Here is a 22,036-nt window from a genome sequence, read left to right on the forward strand (position 1 = left end):
CACCAACAGAGCAGGAATACAACTGATTCTGAGAAACTGGTTTTATTTTGACATTGATGAAGATTTACAAACTTATGAACGCACGCACGCTACGGAGAGACTCCCGCGTAGCCGCGTACCCTACGGCGCAGGCTCTGCATTGATTTAACGCAGAATCATAATTCAGCCTTAAGAGTCGGGGTCCCCCTTCCGTCTCCGTTTCCGTGGCGACCCCGGTGCCGGGCTGTTCTGCCCGGGCTTGGACTCGGACTCCACAGAGCTCATCCACCTTGGGGAGAAAGAGAGACAGAAAACTCTTTCATGTTGGGGGCCCTGGTCAAGTTTCTTTGTTTTTTTGGCTCCCTGTAGCATCCTATAATATAATAATTTCCTGAAAATGTAATAAAATTGCACTTAACTCAGTCGAAAATGTAATAAAAGCCAATAATGTAATAACTTCACCAATAATGTAATAAAATATCCTGACGGATATTGTAATAACATTTTTACCGATAATAACCTTATTACATTATTGGGAATTTATTACATGGTACTCAAAGTCTGCAATTTAACCCAATAGTCATTCTGGTGTTTCAAATCCAGTGTATATAACATTCTTAGATACTTAAAACACAAAATGTAGAACTCTGGACTGAAAATGAACATATATATTACATTATCAGTTTTGGAAAAAAAAAAAAAAGACCCACCTGAAAATGTAATAAATTCCCAATAATGTAATAAGGTATTACATTATTGGTAAAAATGTTATTACAATATCAGTCAGGATATTTTATTACATTATTGAAGTTATTACATTATTGGATTTTATTACATGTTTGATTGAGTTAAGTGCAAGTTTTATTGCATTTTCAGGCGTTAATACATTTTCAAGGAAATTATTACATTATAGGGAGCTACACTCCCCGCTGATCACTGGCAGCAGTACTGGCAGATGCCATTAACGACAGATGAGGAAATGTTCTCCTTTCACTCTTTCCAGTCAAACCAGGAGAAAAGAATAGGCACAGCTAAAATGGAAAAGATCTGAAATGACATGAACAATACCTCTGCAGCGTATGAGGATGTGGGATGTTGAGGTTGAGAGTCTCTCTCAGATATTTGTAGGCCTTTCGCCCGTGTAGGTGCAGAGTCTTGGCGAAGTCTCTCTGGTGCTCCGTGTATTCCTGGCTCCGTTTGGTCAGGAGGTGCACGGGGAGATCTGACGTTCAATCAGCATGGGAAATTAGCAAGTCACGCTGAAATCACAGGGACGTCTTAATACAGAAGGGGAAGAGTTACTCACTTATGGCGCTTTTCCACTAGTACCTACTCAGCCTGACTCGACTCGGTTTGGTTCTTTCCCACCTAACGTGCAGAGTAGATACTTTTCTGTAACTATTCTGCTGAGGTTCTAAGCTGCTGAGTCGGCTGTATCTGACATCATCACACTACAGGCCACCGATTGGTCGGGGGGTTGGAGTCAGACGTCTGAGTCAGGAGGAGGAAATCAGAGAAAGAGACTCTGACGGATTCTGGTTCATTTTATCCAACTCTGAGGGTCAGATGTTCATAAACCTGGTGCTGAGGAGAGAATTAAAAAGATCTAGACGGTGATAAGGAACGACCAGATCTACCAGGAGCTCTGTCTCTTCATAGCTGCTCACGGCTCCAGCTGACTTTTCAGCAGCACAGAGACAAACAAACAAAAATTAAAAACCATCGCCACTTGAAGCTTCTCACTCTAATTTTTTAACTTGATATCAAACACAAGCCACAGATCCAGCAGCACATCTATCATCTCCCCAGATTCTACATCTGTAGTGTTGTTGTCTTCTTAGTTTAGATACACAATCAAATACGTCACAGCAGCTTCACTCCAACCTCCTACTTCTCATTCAATTCAATTTTATTTATATAGCGTCTAATACAACAGAGTTGTCTCTAGACGCTTTCCAGAGACCCATACCCAGAACATGACCCCCGAGCAGTTCTCTCATCTGGGTGTCTAAAAAGAAACTAGGGCAAGTGGAGTCGAGCTGAGTAGGTACTAGTGGAAAAGTGCCATTAAGTCCTCATTTTGTCCATGTTTTCATTACAATCCAACTTTAAAACAACACTGTGGGCCAAAGTGCTGCACACTCCAACAACTACAGCAGATCTAACCAACAGCAAGAGCTGTACCTGAGTAAGTGTGGAGCTGCTGCTGCAGCTCGTCGTTCAGCAGCTTCTTCCCCCTCAGGTCCTCCAGCAGACCCCTCACCGTCAGCTTTGCCCTCCTCTCTCTGTCCCTGGCATTCCTCCTCTCCCTCTCCAGCGTCTCCACCCGGGCCAGGGCCTCCCGGAGTCTGGCCCTCAGGACATCGTTGGAGCAGGGCAGAGCGTAGGCGTGGTCCTGCTGCAGACGGAGGGGAAGGTTACAATCTGTCATGTTTATCTTTGAATGTCTTAAAGACAAAGGATATGTGTATGGATTTCAGACGCGTGCAGCCCTCTCCTGTTAGTAAAGTGATTGAGGGTCAAGAATAGGGCTGGGAATCGATTCAAATATTAAGAATCGATTCGATTCGGATTCTTAAGATTCAGAATCGATTATCACGATTCGATTCGATCCGATATTAATTTGGGATACTGTTAATGAATTATATGACTGTCTAGTTATACAACATATTTATACAAGTATTATATTGAGATTCAACAGCAAGTATTGCAGCTAATGATGCTGTAAGGACCAATCAGCTCCCAGAATGCTGATAGAACTGCTTTCAGAAACATCGTGTGGGTCAGAATTACCAAACAGATCCAGGGAGGAAACAGAGGACGAAAGAAATCGCTTTTATTTTTTCCCCATTTATGAGAATTTGGTTTTTAACATTTATGCCCCAAGACAGTATAATAAAGCAAAGAAATATAGACAATTAATGCAATTATAACTGAAAACTTTAATGTTTTCATACCTTTAAACATATTTAAAGGCAAAAACATGGCACCAGTTATTCTCGTGTCCAAACAAAATATTCCTTTTTTGGGCATAAACAAAAAAGTACCAAAAGTTGTAATGTAATGATGAAAAAAAAAAAAAAATTCTTTTTTTTTTTTTTTAAATCGATCTTTAGACATATGAATCGATTTTTTGGAATTAATATGAGAATCGATTTTTTCAACACAGGCCTAGTCAAGAAGTTGAAATTGTTGAGTCCTATAAATATTTAGGCACTATTATTGACAACAACTGTCATTTAGAAAAAATACAGACTCAATGTATAAGAAAAGCCAGCAGCGCCTTTTTTGTCTTCGAAAACTCTCTAAGTTCCAGGTCGATTCTTCCCTGATGACTATGTTTTATCGTTCTTTTATCGAATCTGTTAGCAGACCCCTCCCACCCCGGACACAAACTGTTCCAGACTCTTCCCTCTGGCAGGAGGCTGCGCTCCATCAAACCTCACGCCATAAAAACAGTTTCTTCCCAATGTAAAGACTCCAATCCTGACCTTATGCGTCCGGGGTCACCTTTGCACAGACTCATTATCCAACACGTTCAAACCTCATGTTGTACATTTTATCTTTTCATAATACATTTGTTCCTTTGTACTGCACCAATCACCACAACAAATTCATTGTGTGTGTTAAACAACTTGTAGGGCTGGGCGATTTTGGACAAAAATAAAATCCCGATTTTTCTCTCTGAAAACCCGATTTTCGATTTCGATTTTTTTGGTAAAACTACAAAAGACTATGGAATAAATTGTTTAAAATATTTTATCTTTATTTTTAAAGAAAAATAGCAAACAAATTTCCCTATTGGGAATGAAGTGCAATTGAAAGATACTGTAAATCCTCCTTGAGTTTAGTAAAGTGACAACATTTACAATTTTCTTGACCAAAGATGACTAGACGAGCTATGTCTGTAATGCAGCCAGCTGCAAAAAAGGAAAATCGATTTTCCGATTTTCCTTTTTTAACATTGATTTTGATTAATAAATCCGATTTAGATTTAAAATCGATTAATCGCACAGCCCTAACTACTTGGCAATAAACTTAATTCTGATTCTGAGCTGTTTAACAGGTTAGAGATCACTTCTTACTCACAGCTTCGGGCGCTGCCGCGGGGACGAGGTGGAGGCGGTCCAGGGACGGGGTTTCCTGGGTCTTCCGGGTCTCAGGGGCCTCCCGGACCTCCTTTGGGGCCTGGGGGGCCTTCTTGGGCTGAAGCCCGGGATCTGAGAGGGATTTCTTCACCTTGAGAAGGCGGGGCTTGGCAGCTGAGCGTGAGCGTCCTCGTCTCGGCGGGTCACCACTAGGCTTGCCAACTTCCTGAAAAATAAATAAGGGACACTCAACCCGGTTGCCTTCACCTTCCTGGCGGGGTGAATTTTTTTTTAACCCTTTTTTTGTGAGTGAAACAATTTTTTAACTTGAATTGAATTAGATGCATATTTTTGAATGCCATGAACACATGGAAAACAAATTATTATCCAGCAATTCACTTTAATACAAAATAACAAAATGAACTGAATAAAATAAGTATCTTTCTTAAACAGAAACCTGTCCTGCTTAACTTAAAATTATATACAGGACTGTCTCAGAAAATTAGAATATTGTGATAAAGTCCTTTATTTTCTGTAATGCAATTAAAAAAACAAAAATTTCATAAATTCTGGATTCATTACAAATCCACTGAAATATTGCAAGCCTTTTATTATTTTAATATTGCTGATCATGGCTTACAGTTTAAGATTAAGATTCCCAGAATATTCAAATTTTTTGAGATAGGATATTTGAGTTTTCTTAAGCTGAAAGCCATGAACAGCAATATCAAAATAATAAAAGGCTTGCAATATTTCAGTTGATTTGTAATGAATCCAGAATGTATGACATTTTTGCATTTCATAAAATAAAGGACTTCATCACAATATTCAAATTTTCTGAGACAGTCCTGTATATAAATGAATATAAAACAATAGAAAGAAAGCAGCACATCCATTCTGTAATAGTGCGCATTTTTAGTGCAATAACAAAAGTGCAAACAGAAAGTCTGTAGAAAACGTGTAAACTTATTTGTGCCTCAAAGGCCATGACTGTAGCTACAGTTGGAGTAAAACAGAACAAAATAACTTAAGAACTCAACAGCTCAATGCCATTTTATCACTATTTTCTGACTCTCACAGTAATACGGGACAAAGTGCGTCCCTCAATACGGGACGACTGGCAGCCTTAAGCCTGATCTGTGGTTCCCCGTTAAATCGTCGACGTAGCCTACGCCGTAGACTACGCGGCGACGCACCCGGAACGCTGCGCGTGCCGCGTACCCTACGGCGTAGGCTACGCGTTGGTGTAACGCGGAACCATAAATCAGCCTGTAGTCTCACTGACCCGGTCCCGCTCAGACGCGGACGTGAACACCGAGGGGACCGTCCCCTCCCGGAGCCGAACCGTCTGGCCCGTCCTGTCGAAGTCCTCGGGGGTGAAGTGCTGGCTGCAGAGCATGGAGGACGGGGTGGCCCGGAACCCGCCCCTCAGGGCGGCTTTCTCCCAGCGCCGCCTCAGCTCCGGGGCTTTGGGAAACCTGCGGACGGACAACAGTCTGAGCATCACAATCACAACAACCACTCTGCTCAGGGGGGAAAGATCGCCGCTAAATCAGGACATTCCGCTCTAAAACTACTTTTACCCCCCGACCTGTGGAAGCTGATGCCCGCGGAGCGGGTGCTTGCCGTAAGCCGGCTGGTGCAGCCCCAGGCAGAGCAGGAGTGGGGCATCTCCTCCCGGAGCTGCTACTGCCACATCCACGATGGCGGCGGAGCGGGACAACGGACGTGGGGAACGCGGGGATGCGCCTGCGCCTCAGACGGGTGGCGCCCCCTGGAGGCCCGCCGAGGACAGTGCGCCTGCGCGGCACCGTCCACGGATAGTTTTATTATTATTATTATTTTTATTATTTTTATTATTATTATTATTATTATTATTATTATTATTATTATTATTATTATTATTATTATTATTATTATTATTTAACCCTTTTGCTGTGAAGAGAACTTGGAATGGCTTTTATCGCTCTATTATAATGCTTAACAGTACATTGAATTTGGTATTTTTTTACAAAAATCCTCAAGCAGTATCATCCAGAAAGTATGCAACAGCCCAGACTCCTTTTGATTTCCAATCAATTTTCTACTGAGCAAAATGTACCTGTTGTTCCATGATACAGGTGTGTTGTGTGGTGTAAGATTATGACTATAAATCAATTTCCAATAGAGAAGGATTTGCTGATGGAAAGCAGAGAGTTGTGGTAATGAGCTACAATCAGTCACGATGTAGTAAAGTCACTACGACGGAGTATTAGGGCCGAACTAAGACAAAAAAAAAATTGGAAATTACGAGAATAAAGTCATAATATAATGAGAATAAAGTTGTAATGTTGCGAGAATAAAGTTGTAATAAAATAAAGTCGTAATATTATGAGAATAAAGTCGTAATATTATGAAAATAAAGTAGTGATATTACGAGAATAAAGTCGTAATATTACGAGAATAAAGTCGTAACATTACGAGAATAAAGTCGTAACATTACGAGAATAAAGTCGTAATATTACGAGAATAAAGTTATAACATTACGAGAATAAAGTCGTAACATTACGAGAATAATGTCGTAATATTACGAGAATAAAGTCGTAATTTATGAGAATAAAGTCGTAATATTATGAGAATAAAGTCGTAACATTACGAGAATAAAGTCATAATGTTGCGAGAATAAAGTAATAGAATAAAGTCGTAATATTATGAGAATAAAGTTGTAATATTACGAGAGTAAAGTTGTAAAATTACGAGAATAAAGTCATAATGTTGCGAGAATAAAGTCGTAATAGAATAAAGTCGTAATATTATGAGAATAAAGTCGTAATATTATGAAAATAAAGTTGTGATATTACGAGACTAAAGTCGTAATATTACGAGAATAAAGTCGTAACATTACGAGAATAAAGTCGTAATATAATGAGAATAAAGTCGTAAAATTACGAGAATAAAGTCATAATGTTGCGAGAATAAAGTCGAAATATTATGAGAATAAAGTCGTAATATTATGAAAATAAAGTCGTGATATTATGAAAATAAAGTCGTGATATTACGAGAATAAAGTTGTAAAATTACGAGAATAAAGTCATAATGTTGCGAGGATAAAGTCGTAATAGAATAAAGTCGTAACATTACGAGAATAAAGTCATAATATAATGAGAATAAAGTCGTAAAATTACGAGAATAAAGTCATAATGTTGCGAGAATAAAGTCGAAATATTATGAGAATAAAGTCGTAATATTATGAAAATAAAGTTGTGATATTACGAGAATAAAGTTGTAAAATTACGAGAATAAAGTCATAATGTTGCGAGGATAAAGTCGTAATAGAATAAAGTCGTAACATTACGAGAATAAACTCGTAATATTACGAGAATAAAGTCGTAATATTACGATAATAAAGTCGTTATTACGAGAATAAAGTCGTAAAATTATGAGAATATAATTTATGAGAACTCTAACAGGAAGGGCAGTCTTCTCCCTGTGTTAAAATGAGGAATATTGAGCATCTTGTGAAGTTACAGTTATTTAGTTATTTATATATAACGACTTTATTTGAAGCGATGCGTGCAGCCGCCAAGGCTGCAGCTGCTGCGTTAAGGCTGATTTATGGTTCCGCGTTACACCAACGCAGAGATTACGGTGTAGGGTACGGCGTATGGTACTACGTACCGCGTAACCTACGCCGTACCCTACGGTGTAGCCTCTGCGTCGATTCAACGCGGAACCGTAATCCAGGCGTCACGCCGCAGCTGCTGCGTCACGCCGCTCCAGAGCCTCCAGTGTGCGGGTCATGTCTCCGGGAAAACACGGCCTCTCGTCGCTGTGAGTCGCGGCTTTCCTTCCCTTCGCGTTAAAGCAGGAGAGCCAGGATGATGTCGTCCTTCTACCACCCAGGCGCCAAGGAGGCGGACATGGCGGCGCTGGCGGAGCCGCTGTGCCTGGAACGAGGTGAGCCGCCCCCGGAGGGAACATCTGGATCCCCCAGTGTGTGTGTGTGTGTGTGTGTGCGTGTACGGGCATCAGCTGGTCGGCATCAGCATTGTGATGATTGTGATGATGTTCAGCAGACATGTCCGGGACCGGGTGAGGGGCTGCCGGTCCCGCAGAGACCCCCCCCCCCCCCCCCCCCCCGGCCTCTGCGGGACCAGGGCCCAATCCTCCTCTCCTTCCAGCGGCAGAGAAACATCTGCACGGATGGAAGGACGTCAGGACGACCTCCGCTTCAGGGGGAGGGGGGGTCAGCTGCTTGTTTATGTACAATATTCCTTCTTTTCTTTTTATGATTTTTACAAAATTATTATTTACCAATCAAATATGTCAAAAAAATTGGATAAAAACGTTGTAACTATTGGGTAATAATATCTCATTTTAATCAAGTCCAGCCAGTAGAAATGAACAAAGAGTCCTAATTCCTCGCGGCTGGTGGTGCATTTAGGGCGCCTCAGAAATAAGACGTTTTTACTCTAAGAGTAAAGGCAGATCCTCAGACTTTTTAAAAATATGGCAATCTCATATAGGCCTACAGCACTGTCTCAGAAAATTTGAACATTGTGATGAAGTTCTTTATTTTCTGTAATGCAATTACAAAAACAAAAATGTCATACATTCTGGATTCATTACAAATCAACTGAAATATTGCAAGCCTTTTATTATTTTAATATTGCTGGTTATGGTTTACAGTTTATTAAGATTCCCAGAATATTCAAATTTTTTGAGATAGGATATTTGAGTTGTCTTAAGATGTAAGCCATGATCAGCAATATTAAAATAATAAAAGGCTTGCAATATTTCAGTTGATTTGTAATGAATCCAGAATGTATGACATTTTTGTATTACAGAAAATAAAGGACTTTATCACAATATTCGAATTTTCTGAGACAGTCCTGTAGAATTTGTAGAATCTCGTAGGTCAATGTAAGGCATAGTGACAATGATAAGACCTGAGTGCAATGGTTTGTGTTGTTTTGTTGTCTTGTTTGTCTTAAGTGGGTTTTCCCACCGTTTATGTCTGTTTGTTTTGTCAGGTTTTTGGTTTTATTTCCGTTGTGTTTTGAGGGTTTATGTTTGGATATCATTTTGGTTCTTTAACGGACCAGCCCCAACTTAGGATAAGAAAATAATGACATTAAGTGTTTCCTACTTTTTTTTTTTTGATAAGTCCCCTTCATCATGAAGTAGGGTAGGAATACTATTTAACTATTTAATTATTATTTCAGAATCATTGATATGACAGATATGGTAGTACTGTCCGGTATTTTAAATTAGTGCAATGAGTAGAATTTTTGGTTAGTATATCTGGCATGATTATAGCATATGAAATATGTTTTGGTGTGTATGGACTTTGACTTACTTAATTATTTTTTTTTTTGGAAGTTGAGTTGTGGGGGGTTTGTGTTCTATGTATGTACAGTATACCCCTCTTTTTGTGATTGAAAATATAAAAATTCTTGGGGTGGACACCAAAAACTAAAATCCATCATTACAGGATTTTATTATACTGTTGTAGTATACAGGCTCAGAATTACTTCAAGAAACGCCTATTGATATGCATTTGGCCCAAATGATTTGGGATGAAATGCATAACTGACGATAGAATGTCATGTGACCGGCAAGTGTTTTTTTTTTGTTTTTTTTTATTGAGGCCAGTAGGGTGGCCAGCAAATTTGTAGGGGGGGCCGTGGCTCCCCCAGGCCACCCCCTGGTGGCGCCACTGACTCTGAGGTGGCAGCGGTACACCTGTTCCACCTGCTGGATCACCAGAGTTCAGAGGGCCTCACACAAACAACCACACGTGAAAAATTATAGGCCATTTAGAGTCTCCAGTTGATTTGATGTTCATGTTTTAATGAGGATTTGAAAACAAAAACACCTGCAAACTCCAAAGATACCCCAGCCAGGATTTGGAGCAGGAACTTCCTAAAGATGAACAAACATACCGTCAAATGAAGCTGGAACTGATATTTAAACATGTTTGCCATACTCTGAGGAGAAAACATGATATATTTGTGAGTTTAACATAAAAAAAGATCCAAGTAGTGCTGCAGAGAGGTAAAATTCCAAGACTTTATAAACTCAAACATTCGAATAAAAAAATATGTAGATTTGACAACAATTTTCAAGAAAAAAATAAAATCAGAAGTTCCAGCAGATTTATGGGCTTGGTTTATATGACCTGTTTTTCCAGGAGCGCCCGTCTGGATCAGACCACAGACGGACCTGGCGGGATCCTCCACTCGGGGACTGACGCATTTCCCCGGGTACTGGTTACGTCCCACAGTCCATTGTAATTTTCAACATCTGATTTCAAAATTAATGCCCAAGTCATCAAGATCCAGAAATGGAAGTTCCTGTATGAGCCACTGCATAAAACTGGTCCCCCTCCCAGTGATTGGCTTGGTACGTTATGCACCGGTGAATGGGGGAGGAACAGACTAACAACGCTGAGAAAAGCTCTCCATGGGATGCCCACATATACTCGTCACCCTCCGAGAGGGTGAACAACGCACATGTATCTGATGCATCATGGGAGGTCTGCTCAGCAGGGGGCCGTCTGACGGGAGCGGGACGGAGGATTCAGGGTCACCTGAACCTGCAGGAACACCCCTCCCGAAAGCCGGGACGGCGTTTGCTTCCTGGACACCAGCGAGGACGTGCAGTTGTTTCCACCGCCGAACCAATTCTGCCGATCTGCCGGATTGGACGTCCCTTCTCTCACCTCCCGTCTCCCTCACAGCCTTATCGAGGTGACGCGAGGTTAATCCAAGGGAAGTCTGGCGCTTAGCGTGACCTGCGCCACGGGCTCCAATATGGTTCATGTGCTGGATGTGTGTAGATGTGCGAGGTGAGACCTTTTAACCCAGTCTGACAGCAACAGATGCTGTAGGGGGGGTGGCTGCCGTCAGATCACAGCCCATCCCTGATCTCAACTGTGGGTTTGTCCGGGAAACTGGACCTGCATGTCAGCGCCATGAAGAATGGCCTCCGTCGTGTCGGAGACATTCTGATCCACTGCAGTTTTATAGTAGAGGAATGAGGCTCGTGTGGCATTTTGGGTTTTCCCAAGCAGGTACATCGCTTTACAGCTGCTCAAACCCAGAAGTGTTTCCAGATATCCTTTAATGAACAAAATAGACGAGTCACTCAATGAAAACAAAGGAAAGACTTCCAAAGAAGTCAGCCTGACTAGAGACGCGTGAAGGCTGACGGAGGACTTGTGAGGTGTCCTCCCACATGCATCCAATTTTAATTTTCAATTCAATTCAATATAGTGTCTATTACAACAGAAGTTGGATGTAAGCAAACATATAGCAGACATCCACACAGACAGGTGGAAGCAGCAGTGGGATGATCAGAGCGGGGGCTGCAGGTCAGCATGCAGCTCCTGAAGCTCTGGCCTGCAAACATACACAGAAGAGAATCCAGGTGCTCCTGCACTTCACGTACCTGAGCGGGCTGATCCACATTCTGGTGAATATTGGACATGTTTCAGACAAGGAGAGGGACTCTGCCCCCCTCCCACCCCCTGTGTAATCCAGGCTTCTGCTTTGGTTTGTCTGGGTGTTTCAGATGTGTGCCGGGTGATCGAGCTCCTTGATCGACTGCAGCGCACCGGCGAGCTCCCTCCTCCGAAGCTGCAAGCCCTGCAGAGAGTCCTGCAGAGCAAGTTCTGCGCCGCCATCAGGGAGGTACGCACCACAAGAGTCTGCAGACACCTGCAGGAAAGCCGGTTTGAGGGGGGTTTGGTTCAGTTTCTTCATGAAGTGATCATAGTCAGAAACTGTCCTCTCCGGGCTCTTTACACAGCAAGTCAAGCTTAGCGGGGGTCCACTTGGTTACTGTAGTTCACTTCATTCATGTCATCAAGTCCTTGATGGTGTCAGGACCAGAAACGGTGTTCTGGATACCAGTTTCCACATCTAGACTCATGTTGGGGTTGATTGTTAAACTTCAGTGATAGATTGTCATGACTCGGCCTCCGCAGCCTCCATCAGCTTCCTCTGCACCGTCACGCACAAACACAGACTAAGACCTCTTATTGTTTTGATGAGTGTAGCCTGAGTGCCATCACTGTGTGATCTGTGGTAAAGGGCTGCATTGGAATAGGGTCCTGCGGGACCCCATGCAAATCTGGCGGGAGCGGGCGGTTTGAACTTTGCTGTGCTAAAACCTTTGCTAAAAAAAAACACTGCAGGATCAGGATGTAGTCTAGCGACAAAATGGAAATCGATGATGTGGAAAAGAACCTCAAACAAGGTCTTTACAAAACAAAGACAAAACAAGACGTCAGATATTTGGAGAAACTGCATTTAGTGTCTGTGGAGAATCTTGGAAGAGAGACGAGGGATTGGAACCTCAGTCGGTCAGCAGCATTCTCTTCCTCCACAGCAATGTAATGGCTAAGTGATTCATTTGTTAAATTAATTTGTTTCATTCGTTAACATTGTTTATTTTATGTTATTTATTAGTGTTATTTGAGCCACTCACAGCTACTCTCGTTGCTATAACCTCAGTCACATAATTAATGTGTGTATGAAAGGTGAAATAGCTTGTGTGATGATGACAATGATGGATTTGTATCTAACTTTCGGTCAGGTGCCTATGAACTGTCAATCATCCATGAAGCTCCACAATGATAATGTTAACATTGAATCAGATTTGTCCAGGACATTTCTCTTGCGGGACGGGAGAAGACACTAAACCAATGCATCTCTATTATTGTGCGAGCATGAATTCTCAGAGTTTTGCGGGAGCTGGCGGGAGAGGAACACACACGTTGCGGGTGGTGATGGTCAGAAATTCAGCAGGAGCGGGATGAAGAAAACAGGGCTCTACTCTGTGGTACTCCCATACTCTGGTCTGACTCGTCTTTCACCTGTTTGTCCTCTTTCAGGTGTATGAACAGCTGTACGACACTCTGGATATTATTGGAGGACCAGAGGTGCGAGCGCAGGCAACAGCCAAGGTAAGAGTGGAGCACGACTGATGGATCCACACCATCAGCCTCCGTCCCGCCTCCCAGGAACCTGGAGATGTCCTTGAAGTTGAAAAGCACATGCTGTTTGTCACAAACAGAGAAGCAGCTGGATGTTATTCATCATTCTTGGTGTGGAGAAACATTTTCTTGACTGATGATTGAACTCTTTTTCCTTTTCAGGCCACGGTGGCAGCCTTTGCCGCCAGCGAAGGCCACGCCCACCCGAGGGTGGTGGAGCTGCCTAAGACCGACGAGGGGCTGGGCTTCAACATCATGGGGGGGAAGGAGCAGAACTCCCCCATCTACATATCCAGAGTTATCCCCGGAGGGGTGGCCGACCGCCAGGGGGGGCTGAAGAGGGGGGACCAGCTGCTGTCCGTCAACGGCGTGGTAAGAAGCTGGGGCCTCATTTATAAAGCTTGCGTGCGCACAAAACAGGACTTGAAAGATGCGCACGCCACCTTTTACGCAAAGGTTGGGATTTATAAAAAAAAACTTAACGGGAAAATGTTCGTATCTCTACGCAAACTTTGATCCTAGCGCACAAACATTTTGAAGATATGGGGAACTGGCGACGCAGACGGTGAGGTGGGGAAATGAAGACAGATTCATGTCACCCCATTCACAAACCCGCAGAGCGCAGAGGAGGTGCGCTATAATACCACCCATGCTCGTTTTCCTGGCCTCCACCTCATCCACAAGCATCTCGATCTCTGTGAAATTTTGCTTTCTGGTCTTCCCTGCCATGATTTTTGAGTCTAAAACACCATTGATCAGCAGGCTCATTCATATGCAAAAACAGTCATGAAGTAGATTGCATTGACCATTTATGGTATAAAGTGGGCGTGTAGAGGGCGGGATATGAGGCGAATTCACCTGCGCAACCTTCCAGCTGGACTGTGATTTATAAAGAGAACATTGCGTGCAGGTGTGCGTGCACACGGTTTTATAAATCAGGACTTTTTTGTGCGCACGCCATTTTCGGCTTTTGAGCGCACCTACACTTTTAGTATGAATCTTACGCACTCTTTTATAAATGAGGCCCCTGGGCTGTCCCTGGGAGCCTCTGCTGAACATTCAGGAAGTAACCCAGCATCCTCTCACCTGGTGTCTGCAGAGCGTTGAGGGGGAGCAGCACGAGAAGGCTGTGGAGCTGCTGAAAGCCGCCCAGGGTTCAGTCAAACTGGTGGTCCGCTACACCCCCAAGGTCCTGGAGGAGATGGAGGCCCGCTTTGAGAAGATGAGGAGCGCTCGGAGACGGCAGCAGCACACCAGCTACTCGTGAGACGGCTTGTTAGTCTGGCCCCTGCCCCGAATGTTCTCCGAGTACATGGGGAGTCCTGGCTGTCGGCACAGCACGACCCTCCCACAATCCTCCCATAAACCCTCCCACGATCATCCCACAACCCTTCCACGATCCTCCTACAATCCTCCCATAAACCCTCCCACAATTTCCCCACAACCCTTCCACGATCCTCCCATAAACCCTCCCACAATCATCCCACACAACCCTTCCAGGATCCTCCCATAAACCCTCCAACAATCCTCCCACGACCCTCCCATAAACCCTCCCACAATCCTCCCATAAACCCTCCCACAATCATCCCACACAACCCTTCCAGGATCCTCCCATAAACCCTCCAACAATCCTCCCACGACCCTCCCATAAGCCCTCCCACAATCCTCCCATAAAGCCTCCCACGATCATCCCACAGGATTGTGGGAGGATCCTCCTACAATCCTCCCATAAACCCTCCCACGATCATCCCACAACCTTTCCACGATGCTCCCATAAACCCTCCCACAATCCTCCCACGACCCTCCCATAAGCCCTCCCACAATCCTCCCATAAAGCCTCCCACGATCATCCCACAACCCTTCCATGATCCTCCCAAAAATCCTCCCACAATCCACCCACGACCCTCCCATAAACCCTCCCACGATCATCCCACAACCCTTCCAGGATCCTCCCATAAACCCTCCAACAATCCTCCCACGACCCTCCCACGATCGTCCCACAACCCTCCCACGACCCGCCCATAAACCCTGCCACAATCCTCCCATAAACCCTCCCACGATCATCCCACAACCCTTCCATGATCATCCCACAACCCTTCCATGATCCTCCCATAAACCCTCCCACGATCATCCCACAATCCTTCAACGATCCTCCCATAAACCCTCCCACAATCCTCCCATAAAGCCTCCCACGATCATCCCACAACCCTTCCACGATCCCCCTACAATCCTCCCATAAACCCTCCCACAATCCTCCCATAAACCCTCCCACGATCATCCCACAACCTTTCCACGATGCTCCCATAAACCCTCCCACAATCCTCCCATAAAGCCTCCCACGATCATCCCACAACCCTTCCACGATCCTCCTACAATCCTCCCATAAACCCTCCCACAATCCTCCCATAAACCCTCCCACGATCATCCCACAACCCTTCCACGATCCTCCTACAATCCTCCCATAAACCCTCCCACAATCCTCCCATAAACCCTCCCACGATCATCCCACAACCCTACCACGATGCTCCCATAAACCCTCCCACAATCCTCCCACGACCCTCGTATAAACCCTCCCACAATCCTCCCATAAACCCTCCCACGATCATCCCACAACCCTTCCACGATCCTCCCACAATCCTCCCATAAACCCTCCCATAAACCCTCCCCACTCCAGTCACTCAACAGGAAAACATACCCTCTTAGCACGCTTCGATTTTCAAACGGCTGTGTTCTCCAGTAAAGAATGATGTTCATGTGAGTTTGTACTCGTCATGTTCAGAACCACCAGGCCCAGCGGGCTCATCAGGGACGTTCCTCGGCTCTGATCACGCGGGATTTAGCTAATCCACTCCCATTTAGCTTGTAATGTTCTCTGTGTTATCATGTCACTTATAATGTCATTGAATGAATTAGTGGTCATCGTCTCCTTGAACTGGAGCTACATGATTCTCTCTCTCTTCTTTCAGGTCTCTGGAGTCCAGGGGCTAACGGACCTAAAACCTCCCCCCACCTCATTGTCCAGCCGTCCTGACTCCTCTGTCCTTGTGGGAGGCAAGAAAGTTGACGGAAGCAAAAACAAGAAACAAAAACAGAAACAAAAAAACCAAAGTAGCCTGCCAACAGCTGTTACCTGAAGCCAACGTCCTCTTCCCCTGTTTCTCAGTGAGCTTGTTGTCAGTCAGACCCGGTAATATCAGCGCACCCTGGTTAGACCCCAGACCAGACGCTCCTCTTTAGCGTGTGGCCCAGTGAGAACCCAGTCCCAGTGTCATTGGTGTTTTACTTTCCCAGAGCTGAAGTCATCCCAAGTGTCCAGTCTGCAATAAGCCTCATCAGGAGAAGAAGCGCCTTCAGCATTCACCGCCAGTCATCGGGCAGAGGTCTGGCTAGAGGGCTAGGTGTTCAAGTGTTGAAAAGCTACGTTTAAATCAGTGTCACCTAAATGTTTGAGGGTTTATTTTTTTGTATTTATTTGTGTATTGATCTATTTGCATAAATGTCCATAAAATAAACTTAACTGTGAAACTTCGGCTTACTGAGTCACATTTCACAGTCCAGTTGTGGTTGACACGGTCATCATGGCGAGATTAAAGTAGCTTCATTCTGCTGTTCTTTAGACATTTCATTTTATTACCGGTATAATCAATCTGGTCAAATCACAATGTAACCTGCATAAGTCCAGGATTGAGTGATCGGGCCAGGATGTAAGCAAGCATATAGCAGACATCCACACAAACGGGTGGAAGCAGCAGTGGGATGATCAGAGGGGGGACTGCAGGCCAGCATGCAGCTCCTGAAGCTCTGGCCTGCAAACATGCACAGAAGAGAAAAAAGGGGGGCCATCACAAGAAACTACAAGAACGATGGACAAAAATGATGACTATGAGATACTTATAAGAAATAAATAATGGAAGAGGAGAAGAGAAGAAGGGTGAGAGGCACCGCCCAGTGGATCATGTCGGTGCCCCCATGCAGCAGAGGCCTATAGCAGAATATCTTTGTTTGAAGCTATGTTTGAGACTAACTATTATAGTCTTGTTCAATAGCTGCAGCTATGACTACTGACTCTAACATACTAGAGTTTACACTAACTAGAGGTTTACTTACACTAACTAACTAACTAGAGGTTTACTAACACCAACTAGAGGTTTACTAACACTAACTAGAGGTTTACTATCACTAACTAGAGGTTTACTAAACACTAACTAGAGGTTTACTAACATCAACTAGAGGTTTACTAACACTAACTAGAGGCTTACTAACACTAACTAGAGGCTTACTTACACCAACTAGAGGTTTACTAATACTAAATAGAGGTTTACTAACACTAACTAGAGGTTTAGGCCCAATCCCAATTCTCCTTCACTCGCCCTTCTTTTCTCCACTCGCACTTCTTTTCTTCCCTAAGCCCTAAAAAAGAAGGGGGAGATTTTAGGGCACTTGAGATCTAGGGCACTTGGCCCAGGTGCCTGTCCCAATTCTCCCCCTACCCCTCGTTTTCATCCCTAACCTGATCAGGAAGCTGAGAGCCAAAAGCTGTTTTAATTTCAGCTGTAGCGCTGTTAATATGGCACTTTATTAAGTTTTAATATTTTTTCAGGTATAATGGTAACCTTAAGATCCCCAACCGGGGCTCAGTTTATCCAAATAACGCCTGTTAAGAAATTTGACCCGATGTTTTCGGAGATGAGAAGAGCCGCCGGCCCCGGGGAGCAGCCTCAGCTCACAGCCCGAGAAGAGACGTGATCGCTGGGTCAGGCTGCTCCGTCAGCCCCGGGAGAGACACTCTCTCCCGGGACGCAGCTCTGTTGAGAATCACGCCGGCTGAAATAAATTATTTAGGAATATGTTGGTTTAATAGATTAAATCTAACAGTTGTAGCTACGCCTGTTAAGAAATTTGCTCCGAAATTTAGAGATTTCTGTCTGCCGGGTCCGGAGCTTGGGTCCGCGTTAAATCGACGCAGAGCCTACGGCGTAGGTTGCGTAACCTCCGCCGTAGGATCTGCGTTGGTGTAACGCGGAACCATAAATCCCTTTATTCTGGCGTGATCTTCCGCAACTTTATCTGAAAGTGTGTAAATTACCCAGATAACAGCTGGATTACTTTGTGGTTTCTGAAGACTATTATATCAGAAACATCCAAAACAAATCTGACGAGTCACAGGATTATTTCTCTCTATTTCTCTGAGACCAGTCTGCCTGTTTGCCTTCGGTCGGAAATCGACGCAGAGCCTCTTTTTTTCATACCCCCTCGCTCGCCAAGTCAGCATCTGAAATCCCTCGATTTGAAGGGGCTATTCTCAGCCCCTAGCCCTTGTTATGCCCCCTCCCCCTAGGTGAAAAGAGGAATTGGGACACCACTACCTTCACGGGAACGCGCAAAAGTTAGGGTTAGGGAAGAAAAGGAGGGCGAGGGGGAGTATTGGGACGCACCCTTACTAACACTAACTAAAGGTTTACTAAACACTAACTAGAGGTTTACTAACACTAACTAGAGGTTTACTAAACACTAACTAGAGGTTTACTAAACACTAACTAACTATCTAACTAGAGGTTTACTAACACCAACTAGAGGTTTACTAATACTAAATAGAGGTTTACTAACACTAACTGTTATTTATTATTCATCTTAAGTTTTGTATAGATTTTTCTAAAATTTTACACTTTTTAGGCATTTTTTTTTTTTTACTTTCTTTTAATCTTTTAGTTTTTAGCTCCAGTGTTTCCTCAGGGGGGGTCGTCCACACTGGGAGGTGTGTCTGCTCCGCCCATGGGGGTGTCGTCATGGGGGTCCCTCAGGCCTGGGTAGCTGGGGGTGGGACTCCACCTTCTGTGTGGGGTCTGTCCTGGTCTGTCCGGGTTGGGGGGGTCTCTGTGGCGATGCTCCTTGTGGTCGTGGCCGGTGGAGCCTCTCGGTGTGGACGGCCACCCATAGGTAGTGTTTTCCTCACCTGGATCGTTAGTGCTAAGCCATGTCACCAGTCCACTTATTGTGTGTGTGTGAGTGTGTGGGCGTGTGAGTGTATGCACATGTGTATGAGTGTGAGTGAGGGTGTGTGTATGCGTGGGGGGTGGGGTCGTATGGGATGTTTTAAATTGTACTTTTGATTGTTATTTTATCTCTGTATGTAAAGCACCATGAGTTGCACTTACACTGCATGAGTTGGTGCTATATAAATAAATAAAGTTTAAGTTTAAGTTTAACTAGAGGTTTACTAACACTAACTAGAGGTTTACTAAACACTAACTAGAGGTTTACTAAACACTAACTAGAGGTTTACTAACACTAACTAGAGGTTTACTAAACACTAACTAGAGGTTTACTAACACTAACTAGAGGTTTACTAAACAGAAAGGTTTTAAGTTTGGTTTTAAAGGTGGAGGTGGTGTCAGCCTCCTTAACCCAGATTGGAAGTTGGTTCCATAGTAGTGGTGCCTGATAGCAGAACGCCCGCCCTCCAAATCTACATTTGGATACTCTAGGAACTACGAGTAAACCTACACTCCGAGAACGGAGAGCTCTGCCAGGAACATAAGGCACTATCAGGTCTTGCAAATATTGCGGAGCTAAACCGTTTTGGGCTTTATACGCAAGTAATACAATTTTAAATTGGATTCTGAAATCTATATATTTAGGCAGGGTGACGGGGGTCTGCTGGAGTCTATCTTGGCTAGTTCCAGGCTAGAGGCAGGGGTCCATCCTGGACAGGTCGCCAGTCACTGTCATTCATCTGTTTTATTTTGTAGATAAACAAAGTAAGGCAAGGCAAGGCAAGTTTATTTATATAGCACAATTCAACACAAGGTAATTCAAAGTGCTTTACATTGACATTAAAAGCGGCAAGACATAATTAGACAGTGAATAACAAATAAGATTGATAAGATGATAAGAAAAGAAGTAAAATAATAAAAAGCACAAGCTGTTAAAAATAAGGGCAGTAAAGTAAAGTCCAGCAGGTAAGTATTTAATTTAAGAATACGCTTCAGTAAACAGTAATGTTTTTGGGCCTGATTTAAAGGATCTACAGTTGCAGCAGACCTCAGGTCTAAAGGAAGTTTGTTCCACCGGTGAGGAGCAGAATAACTGAACGCTGCTGAACCTTGCTTGGTTCTGGTTCTTGGGACACACAACAAACCAGATCTAGATGAACTTCAGGGGTCTGGGAGCTTCAGTAGTACTAAACATTACCCATTCCCATTTTTTTTTTTACTTTTTTTTTTTTTTAAGCTTTATTTTTAATTTTACAATACAGAATTTTTTATGCTGTAAAAAAAAAAAAAAACATGACATAAATAAAACAGCACAGAACATACAGGTCACCGAAGGGGGTGTATTATGGTGTATCAAAAAACAAAACAAAAAACAGATATTGCTCTTGGTAATAAAGGGTTACTATAGTTCCTGGGTGTGAAAGGAGAGGCCAGCCAGTCTGGGGTGTGAGTCCCTCCAATGTAAGTCCATCCAATATGTAGAGTGCAGGTGTCTTGTCAGGTAAATCCATAAGGTACAAACCAGTCAGGGGAACAAAGTTGTTAAAACATTTGTGGGTAATGATATCAACAAGGAAATTTCCAATGCTATTGTGATTTTCAATCAATCCAAGATATAAAGTGACAATAAACATCCATCATAGTATAGAAATTAAACACAGGAGGAATTGTTCTATAACAATCTCTCACTTAAATGCTTTATCCATTTCCCCCCAATATTTCTGGACCTTACACCACACAGTCTGAGGGAGAAGGTCAGCAATTCCATTTCACATATTTCCTTCACAGTGTTATCCACTCTCTCACCGTCGGTGGTTTCCTCTTAAGCCACTTCCTTGTTATTGACTTTTTGCTGGCTATACGCAATATTTTTAAAAGGTATACTGTACATCCTGGGGATTGAGATCAGTGGGTAGATTACACAGATATACAGATTTCAAGCTATACTCAATTTCAAAGGCAAGAATTTATGTTATCTCTCTAGCAACATCTAGCCAGTTAGGTTGGATCACTGGGCAACCCAGCAGATATGACAGTAATCAGCCATCGTATTATTACATTGTCTCCAACAGTATCAGATTCAGTTCTGCCACCTTGTAGATATGTCCTTCTCGGGGTTAGGAAATACCTGATTATGTTTACCCATTCCCGTTTTAGATAACATTATAAACATGTAGCTTATTATCTGCATAGACTACCATGTATTTAGAAGTGGGTAGTAAAGAGTTACATTTACTCCGTTACATTTACTTGAGTAAGTTTTGGGAAATTTGGTACTTTTAGGAGAAGTTTTGAATCTAACTATAAACTATACTTTTTACTTTTACTTGAGTAGATACATTAGGTTACGTTGAGCTCGTTACTTTTCTTTTAACTCCTCCGCGTACGCGTCAATCTCATGACATCACTGGGTGATTCTTTGGGAAAAATGTTTGTTTTTGCATGTTTTGTCACATTTACACAGACTCAAACACACACAGAGTTTCTATGAGTTCATGTTTGTTCTAGTTCTGCCTGGTTAAAAAAGAAAAGTACAAAGGCTGGAAATTTTGTGCTAGTTGTTCTTAATTTTTTTTTTTTTTTTTTATTCTGTTATTATTTTATTTATTTATTAAAGTACTTGAATTTACTTTATGCTTATTTTAATTTAAGCTATTTTTTTATTAATTTTAATTTATTTTATTATTTTATTGATTTAATTTCCCTGAAGATGATTATTTTGTACTTTTGTCTGTTTGAATGGTTGTGTTAAAAAAATAAATCAGACGTTACTCAACAGTTACTCTGTGCTTGAGTAGTTTTTTCACCAAGTACTTTTTTACTTTTACTCAAGTCATTATTTGGATGACTACTTTTTACTTCTACTTGAGTCATATTATTCTGAAGTAATAGTACTTTTACTTGAATACAATTTTTGGCTACTCTACCCAGCTCTGCATGTATTGATACTCAGTGGTGGACAGTAACGGAGTAAATTTACTTGAGTACTGTACTTA

General features: G+C 43.0%; 2 protein-coding genes across 4 annotated transcripts; one reads left to right on the forward strand and one right to left on the reverse strand.

The window, feature by feature from the left end:
• Positions 1-8: 8 nt before the first annotated feature.
• Positions 9-5,805, reverse strand: LOC133422796 (THAP domain-containing protein 6-like). Of its 3 annotated transcripts, none has more exons than XM_061712898.1 (6): positions 5,659-5,741; positions 5,353-5,545; positions 4,069-4,293; positions 2,164-2,377; positions 1,048-1,201; positions 9-268 (listed from the first exon to the last, which is right to left on the reverse strand). In XM_061712898.1, the coding sequence occupies exons 1-6, from the start codon at positions 5,736-5,738 to the stop codon at positions 169-171; spliced, it is 966 nt and encodes a 321-aa protein (XP_061568882.1). In that variant the 5' UTR covers positions 5,739-5,741; the 3' UTR covers positions 9-168. The 3 variants fall into 3 exon arrangements, with proteins under 3 accessions (XP_061568882.1, XP_061568880.1, XP_061568881.1); XM_061712896.1 differs by having other exon boundaries at positions 10-268; positions 2,164-2,374; positions 5,659-5,805; XM_061712897.1 differs by lacking the exon at positions 9-268 and having other exon boundaries at positions 1,103-1,238; positions 5,659-5,805.
• Positions 5,806-7,795: 1,990 nt separating this feature from the next.
• On the forward strand, positions 7,796-16,572 carry lin7b (lin-7 homolog B (C. elegans)). The gene is made up of 6 exons (XM_061712912.1): positions 7,796-8,003; positions 11,622-11,740; positions 12,946-13,017; positions 13,210-13,419; positions 14,147-14,310; positions 16,014-16,572. Exons 1-6 carry the CDS (start codon positions 7,925-7,927, stop codon positions 16,033-16,035), a joined length of 666 nt encoding a protein of 221 aa, XP_061568896.1. The 5' UTR covers positions 7,796-7,924; the 3' UTR covers positions 16,036-16,572.
• Positions 16,573-22,036: the final 5,464 nt, after the last annotated feature.

The sequence above is a fragment of the Cololabis saira genome, chromosome 21 (genome assembly GCF_033807715.1).
Source record: "Cololabis saira isolate AMF1-May2022 chromosome 21, fColSai1.1, whole genome shotgun sequence".
NCBI classification, from domain to species: domain Eukaryota; kingdom Metazoa; phylum Chordata; class Actinopteri; order Beloniformes; family Belonidae; genus Cololabis; species Cololabis saira.